The sequence below is a fragment of the Hyla sarda genome, chromosome 1, assembly GCF_029499605.1.
Source record: "Hyla sarda isolate aHylSar1 chromosome 1, aHylSar1.hap1, whole genome shotgun sequence".
Lineage (NCBI taxonomy): Eukaryota > Metazoa > Chordata > Amphibia > Anura > Hylidae > Hyla > Hyla sarda.
In genome coordinates, this window is record NC_079189.1 from 608,499,295 (window position 1) to 608,513,793 (window position 14,499).

Here is a 14,499-nt window from a genome sequence, read left to right on the forward strand (position 1 = left end):
AAATTGGAGTTTAGTCCACCCGGCTCCAAGGTTGAAAATTCAAAAAAAAAAGTACTTTCTGCCTTAGACATTTTTGTAAGAAAACTACCGCCCCTCCAATCTTTTTTCACTATCTGGAAATCAATGAAGGAGAAAGATTCCAAATTACTGTTATGTACTGTTGTAAAGTGAGCCGAAAGAGGATGTTTAAATATATATTTTTTATATTATTTAGATGTTTAGCTATTCACATTTTAAGTGCCTTTTTTGTACGTCCAATATACTGTTTTTCACATCCACATTTAATTATATACAAGACTCCATTCGAATTACAGGTTATCAAATCCTCCATTTTCCATTTAAAGATGTTCGTACAAGATTCCACCTCCGTAGTTTTTTTTAGGGCCCTTAATTTTCAGACAATTTGCGCAAATACCGCATCTGACAAAACCTTTTGAATTTAACCATGTGGTATTATGTTTTTTTGTATTTACTGGTGGTTTGATAGATGGAGCTACTGATATCCCCAGATTTGGGGCACGGGTATAGACAATTGGGGGGCGCAGTGGTAACTTAGACCCTATATCTCGATCTTGTTTCAAAAGATGCCAATGTTTTTCTATAACTTTTTCAACTTTTTTATAGGAACTATTGAAAGGGATTACTATTTTTCCTCCAAATTCAGTATCATTCTGTTGTTGTTCCCTATTAACAAAAAAAGATGTTCTATCTAGTTGTTTTATTGTTTCCAGAGATCGTACCAAGAGCGGTTCGGGATAGTTTTTTTCTTTCTTTAAATTGTTCTGTGAGTGAGTTTGCTTCCTCCAGAAACTTATCATTTGAGGTACAGTTCCTCTTTAGCCTTCGATACTGTTCATTAACCACCTAGGGAGATGACAACTGGAGTACCCAATGAAGCTATTTTTAGCAGTGGGTTTTTGATATGTGTTGCACTTTAATCTATCCCGGTCCGCCCTAATCTCAATATCTAGAAAATGTATACTTTCCTTACTAATAGTGGATGTGAACTGTATATTATAGTGATTGGTGTTTAAATTAGATATACATTTCTCCAAATTAACTGTGTCCCCTTCCCAAATTAAAATAATATCATCAATGTACCGCTTCCAGAGCACCAGGTTTGCGCCTAGTTGGGGTATGATGTATGACTCCTCCCATGCCACCATAAATAAATTGTACATAATTATTGTACGTAATATTATTGTATTATTGTACATAAATTGTACATAATTATTGTACGTAATATTAAAGGACAACTGCAGTGGTAAACATTTATATATGCCCGTGCCTCAAAAACAAACAAAATAAACTTATTCATACCTGCCTACTAGCCCCCGTTGGTCCGGCACAGGCCTCATGGTCCGACAGTGCCGACCTCATTCCACTTCCTGGGGACAGGGACGCCGCAGAGCCATCGGCGTATCACCGGCCCTGGGGATGTCCCGCCCTGGCCTGTGATAGGCTGAGCCTACTGTCATGTAAGGAGCTCTGGACGGCTTCTTACATGACAGTGGGCTCAGCCTATCACAGGCCGGGGCATTGCTACGGCCGGTGATACGCCGACGGCTCTGCAGCGTCCCCAGGAAGTGGAATGACGTTGGCACTGCCGGACCGTGAGGCCTGTGCCGAACCAACGGGGGCTCGTAGACAGGTATGTATAAGTTTATTTTGTTAGTTTTTGAGACACGGGCATATATAAATGTTTACCACTGCAGTTGTCCTTTAAGTACAGAGAAATATAATCAGGAATGTTATAGACAGTTGGGGGACACAGTAACTTATCAAAAACTTAAAAATGACCCTACAGAAGTATTTAGCCAACAACTTTTAAATTTATGTAAAGAAGCGGCGGAATTGGGTATCTTAAATGAAAAGGAACACCAATTTGTTATTGGGACTCCGAACAGACTACCGTTTTTTTATTGTCTTCCAAAGACCCATAAGTGCATGATAGACCCTCCTGGTCGCCCTATCGTATCTAGGATAGGCTCGATTACATTGAGCCTGTCCCAGTATGTCGATAGGTTTCTACAACCTTTTGTAAAAACAAACTCACTCTTACATAAAAGATACTACCCAAATTATTGATATAACAGAGAAATTGCAATGGACAGGCAATCACGTATTAGCCACTTTAGACGTGTCATCACTCTATACTATACTATACTATACTATAATTCAATATAATTTAGGGATAGCAGCTGTCAAACATTTTTTAGAACACGGGCACATTCAACCTGCACAAATTAATTTCATCACTTCAGCTATAGATTTTATTTTAACTCACAATTATTTTTATTTTGAGGGTGATTATTATTTACAGTTAGTTGGTACCGTGATGGGCACCAGGTTTGCGCCCAGTTACGCCAATTTATTTTTGGCGGCATGGGAGGAGTCAAACATCATACCCCAACTCAGCGCAAACCTGGTGCTCTGGAAGCGGTACATTGATGATATTATTTTAATTTGGGAAGGGGACACAGTTAATTTGGAGAAATTTATATCTAATTTAAACACCAATCACCATAATATACAGTTCACCTCCTCATCCAGTAGATAAACCAGCCAAGGGTGACTACGGATAGCACCAAGTTTCCAATCATGTATATGAATCCATCCAAAATAATTTTCAAATCTTTTGTAGAAGAGCAGGTAAAATTAGTGAGCAAATAAAAAGGGCAGAAGAGACACCTCTTGTAGTAAGGAGAACGAGAACATCCAGTTTCCCCATTGTGCGAGAATGATGTATACTTCATAAATTGGGTTGGTTTATATAATTTGAGCAAAAGACTCACCCCATATAGAAATGGCACAGAAGGAAGCAAATATAGACTTCACATGATTTTATTGCTACTACGATACAGGATTATTTATATATGAAGTTACACAATTAGCTTTAGAACTGCTGCTTGTAAACAGATGGGCATAGTTCATGTGTCTGGAGGAAGCACCTCGGTGTTGATCGTGATGCCGATATTGTTGAGAATATCCCAAAAATGTTAGTGGGAACGGAATTATTGTTTTCGGTAATCGTAGGATTCCATACGATTGCGTTTACCTTCCTGATCTGTCATTAGATAATATAGAGGGATCCTCTGCGAGAAGAGGTTGTAATCTTCGGTACGTACAATTTGGTAATTTCCTATTTTGTAAAAAGTATTCAATGCGTGTTTATCGGAGTCAGTTTCAAAAGGAAGATAGTGCAGTTTGAAGTGCTGCGCCTCTCACTCAAGTAAAGCAATGTTTCTGACTTTGAACTGCAGTTGGAAAACCTTTATTGCTGCTCAAAGTTCTTTTCCAAAGATGACTCCGTGCAGTTTCACAACAAGTTTTGCAAGCCTCTGTGTAGGCGTCTTTTTTGTTTTGAAATGTTTTGCCTTTTCCAAAAGTTCATTCTGCAGTTCCTCAGTCTTCTTCTTGTGTTCCTCTATTTGTGCTGTTAGCTTTTGTGCTTAGGCGGCAGCATTGTTCTCTGCGTAAGAGAGACTGATAGCGTGCTTGGCTCTGGCCTCCTCTGCTTCCCTTTCCAGCTTGGAGATTTGTTCCTTGTAGGAGGCATTCTGTTCCTTGTAGAAGGCATTCTGTTCCTTGTAGGAGGCATTCTGTTCCTTGTAGGAGGCATTCTGTTCCTTGTAGGAGGCATTCTGTTCCTTGTAGGAGGCATTCGTTGGTGGCTTTGGCCTCTTCTGCACCTTCTGCACATCGGCGTCATGCGCTGGGGAGATGGTGAGACCCGTCTCCTGAAGACCCGTCTCCTGACCTTGATAGCAGATCCATATCTGGGGTTATAGGTGGTGGGGAATAAAGGTTGTGTGCCGTAGCTGCATCTTGGCTCGGCGTACACCTAGGTGATGACACAAGAAATATAAATATTTGATTCACTTTAATTTAAAAAGTCGGTCAAAGTACAGTGTAACTGGGATAAAGCGTATTTGGTAATGACCCAGGGCACACAGTTCATAACTGGGTTAAAGCATACCTGGTACAGAGCCAAGGATATGACTTCTGGGCATGATCAGCTTAAAGGGGTACTCCGCCCCTAGACATCTTATCCCCTATCCAAAGGATAGGGAATAAGATGTCAGATCGCTGCTGGGGACCCCCGGGATCGCCGCTGCGGCACCCACCTGACATTACTGCACAGAGTGAGTTCGCTCTGCACGTACTGACGGGCAGTACGGGGGCCGGAGCATCGCTACATCACGGCTCCGCCACTCGTGATGTCACGGCCCGCCCCCCTCAATACGAGTCTATGGGAGGGGGCGTGGCGGTCATCACGCCCCTGCCATAGACTTGTATTAAGGGGGCGGGCAGTGATGTCACGAGGGGCGGAGCCGTGATGTAACGGTGCTCCGTCCTCTGTATCGCCCGTCATTACGCACAGAGCGAACTCGCTCTGTGCAGTAATGACAGCAGGGTTTTTGATTGTGTATTTATTCCTTTCAATTTGTTTAAAGGCGCTCTGGGAGTGCAGGCCGGCGGGGGCCGGCAGAGTACATCTGCGATCTCTTTGGCTAGAACGATACCTCGGAGAAGGAGATCTCCTGCTATAGTGCGGGGATCTGCGGCGGTGGTGGCGGCTCGGGTCCTCTGCTTCCCTCCTTCTGTGGTGGGGAGATGGGCTCCTGCGGCTCTTCTCCCTGTGCTTGACTATGAGCCTCTGCATGTTCTCGGACCTGCTGCTGGTAGCAGGGTGCTGGTGTCAGTCTCTGCTTCTGGCTGGCATTGTGGCACAAGTGGATTCTGAGCTAAAAGTGTTTAAATCTCGGGTTTTATTAGCTTCAAGTGGGTGTTACACACTAAATAGCCTATAATTGGTCCTCTGGAGCACAGGCCTACCAGGCTCAGCCCCTCCCAAATGTGGAAGACGCATGGGACACGAAACACGCTGCATCCTGCACCCAGTCCATAACTGGGCTGGAAAATAGGTGGGTGAGTGGACCTCAATAATATTATATGTATTGCTATTGAAGGCTGCCATTTTGTCTCAACCTAAGCGAAAATTTTTATTTTTAATAGGCTTCGCTTAAGTCCCGCCCCCCTTTCCACCATTTTGTCTCAACTGTGCTTGAGACAAAATGGCGGAAAGGGGGTGGGGAGATGATTTCTAAGTTCCACCTCCTCCCCGCCCCTTTCCGCCATTTTGTTTCAACTGTGCTTGAGACAAAATGGCGGAAAGGGGCGTCGAGATGATTAAACACTCCTCCACCCTTCTAGCCATCTTGTCCCCGAACACAGCGCCCCCTCCCCATTGAGGTGCAGCCCGTCCCTACAATAGAGCCGGTATCTGACAGCGAAGTCAGCCCAGTTCTCCATGAACCCAAACTCCTCCTTCTTCCACCATCTTCTAAGCCACTTGTTTACCTCCCTAATCTCCCGCTGCCTCTCTGGTGTGGCTCTTGGTACAGGAAATATTTCAGAGAATATTACCTTGGAGGTCCTCTCCTTCAGCTTGCGGCCTAAGTTCCTGAAATCATTTTTAAGGACATTCCACCTACCTCTTACTTTGTCATTGGTGCCAATATGTACCATGACCGCTGGGTCTTCTCCAGCCCCAGCCAGCAACCTGTCAACCCCATCCGCGATGTGCCAAACTTGAGTGCCAGGAAGACAACACACTGTTCGGCGATCCCGGTCTTTGTGACAGATCGCCCTGTCTGTCCCCCTAATAATTGAGTCCCCCACTACCAGCACCTGTCTAGCCTGCCCTGCACTCCTCCCTCCCTCCTTACTGGAGCAGACACCCCCTGGCAGTCAGAGGCAGTGTCTTTCTGCAGTACTGCTAGCTTTGAAATGGCATCCCCCTCATCTCCAAACCAGGCAAACTTGTTGGGGTGTGCCAGATCAGGACTAGCCTCCCTGACACTTTTCCCTCTACCTCGTTTTCTGACTGTAACCCAGCTAACTGCCTGACTGACCTGCACCTCCATCCCACTATCCTCCCCCACCTCTACCCCAGAGAGTACTTGCTCAGTGAACAGGAGACTCCTCTCCAAGTTGACAATGCATCTCAATGTTGCCAGTTGCTCCTCTAGATCCAGGATCTGGGCTTCCAAATGATCAACTCGCACACATCTCACACAACCCTCAACCTGCTGTTCAAGGATTGCATACATTGTGCAAGATTTACTTCACAGATTCACTCAGCACAGCAGATATCTTTCAGTTTTATAACTCTCTTTCACTGCCGCCGCTGCTGCCCTGAGGAGAGAGGGTCGTTAGCCGGGTGGGGATGCATAGGATGGTGTACAGAGGAGGGAAATACTCGCCTGTTTTTGTGCCAAATATTGCAAGCAGGGGAGAGAGAGATGTGCCTCCGTCCGTGTCCCCGAGAGTGAATGAGCACAGACTTCCTGGATCCTGTTTGGGTGGGCATGTTGAGCAAAGAGAAACCGGCAAATAGCAGCAGCACAGGTCATCTCAGCCTTTCTGGATTTCCCCTTTTTTGCAACCTGCTTGTGAAGAGTGAGACAAAATGGAGATGTTGGCAAGGGTCCCGATGCACCCACCTCGTCCCCGCTTGGATCGGGGCCCCCGGTTTCGCTGCGACCCCACCCGCAGCGGTCCACCCTACCCCGCCCACTACTTTTGGTATGGCGCCAAGTCGGCCATTTTGTCTCAAACGAAGCCCGGAAAGGCCTCTCGAGGGTGCCTGAAGGCCCCGTTCTCGTCAGGGAACGGCCGGGACTACCCTCCAGAGAGCGGCCATGTGCTGACTTTACAATACCCGTTTACCATCTTTACAATACCCCTTTATCAGTTTGCCTGTTTTTGTGCCGAATATTGCAATCAGGGGAGAGAGAGAGATGTGTCTCCGTCCGTGTCCCCGAGAGTGAATGAGCTCAGACTTCCTTGATCCTGTTTGGGTGGGCATGTTGAGCAAAGAGAAACCGGCAAAAAGCAGCAGGACAGGTCTCATCAGCCTTTCTGGAATTTCCCTTTTTTGCAACCTGTTTGTGAAGAGTGAGACAAAATGGAGATATTGGCACGGGTCCCGTTCCACTCACCTCGTCCACGCTCGGTGCGGGGCCCCCGGATTCGACACTGCCGGACCCGCAGCGGTTCCCCCTACCCCGCCCACTACTTTTGGCACGGCGCCAAGTTGTCCCATACGAAGCCCCGAAAGGCCTCCCGAGGGTCCCCGAAGGCCCCTTTTTTGGCAGGGAGTGGCCTGGACCACCCTCTAGAGAACGGCCCTGTGAGGAATGCCTAGCAACGGGGTCTCTCACGGTCATCCACCGGCCGGCCCGGTGCTCTCTGAAAGGCGGCGTCCCCTCTCGCCTCTGCGGCATCTTCTCCCCCGTCCCCCTCGCCGATGGAGGCGGCTCGGCCGGAAGTGGCCTCCACTGTCCCGAAGGCATCCTCTGAGTCCATTTGCTTGCTTGGTTTGTTCGTGTGCCGGCTGCCTCACTTGTTCGCAGCATCAGTGCCCGGGCTGGGGTTCTCTGGAGGAATAGCGGCGGGTGGGCCTTTCGGCCGCGACAGACATGGAAGGGTGGGGGAGAGAGAAGGGGTTGAGGTAGGTAGGTAGAGAGAGTGCTGGGACGGCTGCCGCCGCTGTCCAGAAGAGAGAGAGAGGGTCGTTAGCTGGGTGGGTATGCGTAGGATGGAGGACAGAGGAGGGAAAGACTCACCTGTTTTTGTGCCAAATATTGCAAGCAGGGGAAAGAGATGTGCCTCCGTCCGTGTCCCCGAGAGTGAATGAGCACAGACTTCCTGGATCCTGTTTGGCGTGTTGAGCAAAGAGAAAACGGCAAATAGCAGCAGCACAGATCTCGTCAGCCTTTCTGGAATTCCCCTTTTTTGCAACCTGTTTGTAAGAAAGTGAAGATGTTGGCACGGGTCCCAATGCACCCACCTCGTCCCTGCTCGGAGCGGGGCCCCCGGTTTTGCCGTGGCCGGACCCGCAGTGGTCCCCCCTACCCCATCCCCATCTTGTCTCATACAAGGCCCCGAAAGGCCTCCCGAGGGTCCCCGAAGGCCCTGTTTTTGTCAGGGAGTGGCCGGGGCCACACTCCAGAGAGCGACCATGTGCTGACTATACAATACCCGTTTACCGTGCCGGTCTTTACAATACCCCTTTTTCAGTTCGCCTGTTTTTGTGCCAAATATTGCAATCAGGGAAGAGAGAGAGATGTGCCTCCGTCCGTGTCCCCCAGAGTGAATTAGCACAGACTTCCTGTATCCTGTTTGGGTGGGCGTGTTGAGCAAAAAGAAACCGGCAAAAAGCAGCAGGACAGGTCTCATCAGCCTTTCTGGAATTCCCCTTTTTTGCACTCTGTTTGTGAAAGGTGAGACAAAATAGAGATGGTGGCACGGGTCCCAATGCACCCACCTCGTCCCCGCTCGGAGCGGGGCCCCCGGTATTGCCGTGGTCAGATCTGCAGCTGTCCCCCCTACCCCGCCCACTACTTTTGGCACAGCGCCAAGTCTGCCATTTTGTCTCAAACGAAGCCCCAAAAGGCCTCCTGAGGGTCCCCGAAGGCCCTGTTTTCGGCAATGAGCGACCGTGACAACCATCCAGAGAGCGGCCCTGTGAGGGGTGCCTAGCGAGGGGGTCCCTGGCGACCACCCTCCACCGCTCCAGGGGCCCCAGAGAGGTCTCTCGTGGTCCTCGGCCGGCATCGTCCCTCGGCCGGCGACACCCCCCCCCCGCGCTCTCGGAAAAGCAGCGTCCCCTCTCGTCTCTGCGGCATCTTCTCCCACATCCCCATCCCTGACTGCTCGCCGCTGGTGGCGGGGGCTCAGCCGTAAGCGGCCTCCACCGTCCCGGAGGCATCCTCCGAGCCCGTTTGTTTGCTTGGTTTGTTCGTGTGCCGGATGCCTCTCTTGTTCGCAGCATCAGTGCATAGGCTGGGGTTCTCCGGAGGACGCCCGGCGGGTGGGCTTTTCAGCCGCAACAGAGACAGAAGGGAGGGGGAGAGAGAAAGGGTTGAGGTAGGTAGTTAGAGAGAGAGAGAGCGCCAGGAAGGCGACGGCCATTGCCCACCGTAGGGACGCTGCTGCTGCCCTGAGGAGAGAGAGAGTCGTTAGCGGGGTGGGATGGGTATGCGTAGGATGGTGTACAGAGGAGGGAAAGACATGCCTGTTTTTGTGTCGAATATTGCAAGCAGGGGAGAGAGAGATGTGCCTCTGTCCGTGTCCCCGAGAGTGAATGAGCACAGACTTCCTGGATACTGTTTGGGTGGGAGTGTTGAGCAAAGAGAAACAGACAAACAGCAGTAGCAAGGGTCTCGTCAGTCTTTCTGGAATTCCCCTATTTTGCAACCTGTTTGTAAAGAGTGAGATAAAATGGAGATGTTGGCACAGGTACCGATTCACCCACCTCGTCCCCTCTTTGAGCGGGACCCGCAGCAGTCCCCCCCTACCCCGCTCACTACTTTTGACATGGCGCCACGTCGGCCATTTTGTCTCAAACGAAGCGCCGAAAGGCCTCACGAGGGTACCTGAAGGCCCCATTTTCGTCAGGGAGTGGCTGGGACCACCGTCTAGAGAGCGGCCCTGTGAAAGTTGGCTAGCGAGGGGGTCCCCGGCGACCCCCATCGAACGCTCCAGGGGCCCCAGAAAGGTCTCTTGTGGTCATCGGCCGGCGCCGTACCGGCATTATCGGAAAGGCAGTGTCCCCTCTGCGGCATCCTCTCCCCCGTCCCCTCGCCAGTTGTGGCTCGGCCAAAAGTGAACTCCGGAATTCCAAAGGCGTCCTCCGGGCCCGTTTGTTTGCTTGGTGTGTTCATGTGCCGGCTGCCTTGCTCGTTCGCAGCATCAGTGCCCAGGCTGGGTTTCTCAGGAGGACACCCGTCGGGTGGGCCTTTCGGCCTGCGACGGAAGGGAGGGGGAGAGAGAAGGGGATGAGGTAAATAGGTAGAGAAAGAGCACCGGGACGGCGACAGCCATTGCTCACCCGAGGGGCGGCGGCGCCGCTGTCACCCTGAGGAGAGAGAGGGTCATTAGCGGGGTGGGGATGTGTAAGATGATGTACAGAGGAGGGAAAGACTCGCCTGTTTTTGTGGCAAATATTGCAAGCAGGGGAGAGAGAGAGATGTGCCTCCGTCCGTGTCCCGGAGAGCGAATGAGCAAAGACTTCCTGTTCCCCCCTACCCCGCCCACAACTTTTGGCACGGCGCCAAGTCGGCCATTTTGTCTTAAACAAAACCACTCCCGAGTGTCCCCGAAGGCCTCTTTTTCGGCAGAGAGCAGCCCTGTGAGGGGTGTCTTGCGAGGGGGTCCCCGGCGACCACCCTTGACTGCTCCAGGGGACCCAGAGAGGTCTCTTGCGGTCCTCGGCTGGCGGCGTCTCTCGGAAAGTCAGCATTCCCTCTCGCCTCTGCGGCATAATCTCCTCCGTCCCCAGCCGCTCGCAAGAAGTGGCCTCCCTTGTCCTGAAGGCGTCCTCTGAGCCTGTTTGCTTGCTTGGTTTGTTGGTGTGCCGGATGCCTCTCTTGTTCGCAGCATCAGTGTCCGGGCTTGGTTTCTCCTGAAGACGCCTGGCGGGGGGCCTTTCGGCCGCAATGGAGATGGAAGGGAGGGGGAGAGAGCAGGGGTTGAGGTAGTTAGGTAGGCAGGCGATACACTCGACGAGGAGCCTGGCACCCTGGTCTTGAAACCGGGGTCTGCGGCGGCGACAGCCGACACACTTGACGAGGAGCCCGAAACCCTGGTTTGGAAACCGTCGTCCGCGGCGGCAGCCAATACACTCGATGAGGAGCATTACTTGAAAGCCATGTGGAGCCCTGCACCTTGATCTCCAAGGCATCTTCTGCAGCCTCCAAACCCTCTACTTTGAGAGCACGGAAAGCGCCGCATGGAAGAAGTTTTCCCAGATGCACGCCACGTAAAAGAAAATGAACTACATATTATGGTTATGAAAATATTGATAGTAATGATAAACAGCCCAGGACAGCTTAAATAGATTTGTGTAATTATTTTATTTGGTTATACCATATATAAATGGGTACGGGTACGCCCCTGTGCCCTGGTACTTAAGGACCAAGGGCGTACCTGTACCGGCGGGGACTGGACCGGGATGACTGCTGATATCTATCAGAAGCCATCCTGTGCCAATGCCCAGGGGGGTCCTGAGACCCCCCCCCCCCATGTCGGTGATCGCCACAAATCGCGGGTGAATTCACACCGGCGATTTGCGGTGATTTAGGGTCATACAGGTCTCCGGTAACCTGGAAAATAAGGGGGATCGGGGGTGTCCAAGACACTCCCGGTCTCCCTAAAGGGATAGGAGTTATGTGGCAGGGGTGCCACCCCTCCTATGCCTGCTATTGTTCGGTCAGAAGCCACCGACCAATAGCATATCGGGGGAGGGGGGGTTAAAGTTTTATTCCCCCGCTCTGCCCATCCACTGTAGTCCAGGCAGAGCAGGGGAACCAGAGGGAGCAGCGGGCGGCGATGACGTGCGGCTGGCTCCCTGGTGCAGACTTCTGAAGCCGTTGAGTTGCTTAGAAACATCTGGAGGTCTACAGTTTTAGACCACAATACGGTGGTCTCTAAACTGTAGCCCCCCAGATGTTGAAAAACTACAACTCCCAGCATGCCCAAACAGCAGTTTGCTGTCTGTGCATGCTGGGATTTGTAGTTTTGCCACGTCTGGAGGGTAACAGTTTGGAGATCACTGTGCAGTGGTCTCTATACTGTGGCCCTTCAGATCTTGCAAAACTACAACTCCCAGCATGCCCAAACAGCTGTCTCGGCATGCTGGGAGTTGTAGTTGCGTACCTCCAGCTGTTGCATAACTACATCTCCCAGCATGCCCTTCGGCGATCAGTACATGCTGGGAGTTGTAGTTTTGCTATAGCATGAGGCACACTGGTTGGAAAATACTGAATTAAGTAACAGAACCTAACTGAAGGTTTTCCATCCAGTTTGCCTCCAGCTGTTGCAAAAGTACAACTCCCAGCATGCACGGTCTGTCAGTACATGTTGGGAGTTGTAGTTTTGCAACAGCTGGAGGTTTGCCCTCCCCACCCCCAAATTTCCGCGTCAGCGCAAACTCCAAGCGGGAAACTCACCGTAAAACCCCGCCAGTGCGAATGTACACTAAAGACACTACATTACACTAACACATAATAAAGGCTAAAACACTACATATACACCCCCTCACACTGTCCCCCCCCAATAAAAATGAAAACGTATTGTACAGCAGTGTTTCAAAAACAGAGCCTCTAGCTGTTGCAAAACAACAACTCCAAGCATTTACAGACAGCCACTGACTGTCCAGGCATGCTAGTTGTAGTTCTGTAACAACTGGCCCTTTAGATGTTGCAGAACTACAACTCGCAGCATGCCTGGATAGTCTCAGCATGCTGGGAGTTGTAATTTTGCAACAGCTGGAGGCACACTGGTTGGGAAACATTGTCTGTTTCCTAACTCAGTGTTTCCCAACCCTTGTGCTTCCAGCTGTTGCAAAACTATAACTCCCAGCATGCACTGACAGATCATGCATGCTGGGAGTTGTAGTTTTGCAACAGCTGGAGGCACACGGGTTGGGAAACACAGAGTTAGGAAACAGACAGTGGTGCAGAAACACTGCAGTAGTCTGTTAACTAACTCTGTGTTTCCCAATCCCAACAAGTGTGCCTCTAGCTGTTGCATAATTACAACTCCCAGCATGCACTGTCTGTCAGTAGTTTTGTCCCCCCTATGTGAATGTACAGGGTGGGCGAGGTTTACAGAAAGTTTCCCTCTTCAAGTTTGAGATGCGACAAATTTTCCGCTACAGCGGGAAACTCACTGTAAACCCCCGCCCGTGTAAATGAACCCTAAAAACGAGCAGAGTCGGTGTTTGCCTGCCCTGTAGCGACAGGGCAATTCCCCCCCATCACTATTAACTCCCTGCGGCCCTGCGTTAAGTTTAAAAACGCAGGGCCGCTGGGACATAGCGCACGCCGGGACGTCACTGATATCCCGTGCGTGTGCCCATAGAAACGAAGCCGCTGAGGACTGGAGGATAGAGGAGGAAACGTGTGCTGGCCAGCTTGGTAAGTGACCAGCGGCACGTCATCTTTGGTGCTCCGACCTCCGGTCCCGAGACCTACTGCTATAGCCGGAGCGGTGGTCGGAGCACTGAAGTGGGCAGTACACAGGCATACAGCCTCCAGCCATACACTGTATATGGCTGGAGGCTGTATGTCTGTGGGGGAACACTGCCTACATCAGTGGTCTTCAACCTGTGGACCTCCAGATGTTGCAAAACTACAACTCCCAGCATGCCCGGGCAGCCGTTGGCTGTCTGCCTAATGTGGGGGAACACTGCCTGCCTAATGTGGGGGGAACACTTTCTGCCTAGTGTGGGGGAACACTGCCTGCCTAATGTGGGGGAACACTGCCTGCCTAATGTGGGGGGAACACTGCCTGCCTAATGTGGGGGAAAACTGCCTGCCTAATGTGGGGGAACACTGCCTGCCTAATGTGGGGGAACACTTTCTGCCTAATGTGGGGAAACACTGTCTGCCTAATGTGGGGGAACTCTGTCTGCCTAATGTGGCAGACATAGTCCATTGTTGCGAAAATGACATGAGAGTGGCACTAGCCAAGGTAAAGCGGCGCATTTCTGAACTGGTCTCTGAAAGACAACAGCAGAAGTCACACTGATTTGCAGTAAATATTCATTATGTTTTTGTGTGAAAATCCTGTTTTCATGGTTTTGTTCTTTGTTCTTAATGGTTTTGTTCATTTTGTGCACCTGTGTATAAATATCTACTTAAATATATACCTCCTATGTTTTGAAATTGAAAAAATCATATTTTATTTTTCCAATTAAGAGGGGTTCGGTGAGTGCGCATATGAAACTGGTGGGGTTCAGTATCTCCAACAAGGTTAAGAACCACTGCTCTACACCCTTACACTGTCGCTCCCTCCCACCTCAAATAAAAATTTAAAGCGTCTTAGAGCCTCCAGCTGTTGCAAAATAACAACTCCCAGTATTGCAGGACAGCCATTGGCATTTTGGGAGATTTTGCAACAGCTGGAGGCACCCTGTTTAGGGAAAACTGACATACAAGACGCTTAAAATTTTTATTTTGGGGGGGGGGGGGAGGAACCAATCCACTTTCCAGGAAACTGTTCATCTAGGAATGCTCGGACACCCATAATGTGGTGGTGACCATTTTGCTGTAAAAACTCACGGAACGTGCAGCTTCAGTGCATAAAGAGGGAAACACATCAAGTGGATTGGTCGTTGTGGGCCAGTTGAATGGCCCCCAAGGTCTCCCGATCTGACCCCTTAGACTTTTATCTTTGGGGTCATCTGAAGGCAATTGTCTATGCTGTGAAGATACGAGATGTGCAGCACCTGAAACTACGGATACTGGAAGCCTGTGCTAGTATTTCTCCTGCGGTGTATATAGTAGTATATAGCAGTGTATACGGATACTGGAAGCCTGTGCTAGCATTTCTCCTGCAGTGTATATAGTAGTATATAGTAGTGTATACGGATACTGGAAGCCTGTGCTAGCATTTCTCCTGCGGTGTATATAGTAGTATATAGCA

The 14,499-nt window shown here is 50.3% G+C and overlaps 1 protein-coding gene across 1 annotated transcript; it reads right to left on the bottom strand.

Moving 5' to 3' along the window:
* Nucleotides 1–2,836: 2,836 nt before the first annotated feature.
* Nucleotides 2,837–11,593, bottom strand: LOC130298394 (uncharacterized). Its single transcript, XM_056551317.1, has 2 exons — nt 4,527–11,593; nt 2,837–3,844 (listed from the first exon to the last, which is right to left on the bottom strand). Exon 1 carries the CDS (start codon nt 10,751–10,753, stop codon nt 9,731–9,733), a length of 1,023 nt encoding a protein of 340 aa, XP_056407292.1. The 5' UTR covers nt 10,754–11,593; the 3' UTR covers nt 2,837–3,844; nt 4,527–9,730.
* Between the last annotated feature and the right edge of the window lie 2,906 nt (nt 11,594–14,499).

What these genes read in the sequence shown, in the direction of transcription:
- LOC130298394 (XM_056551317.1), bottom strand. Translation starts at nt 10,753, where the DNA reads ATGCCTTGGAGATCAAGGTGCAGGGCTCCACATGGCTTTCAAGTAATG.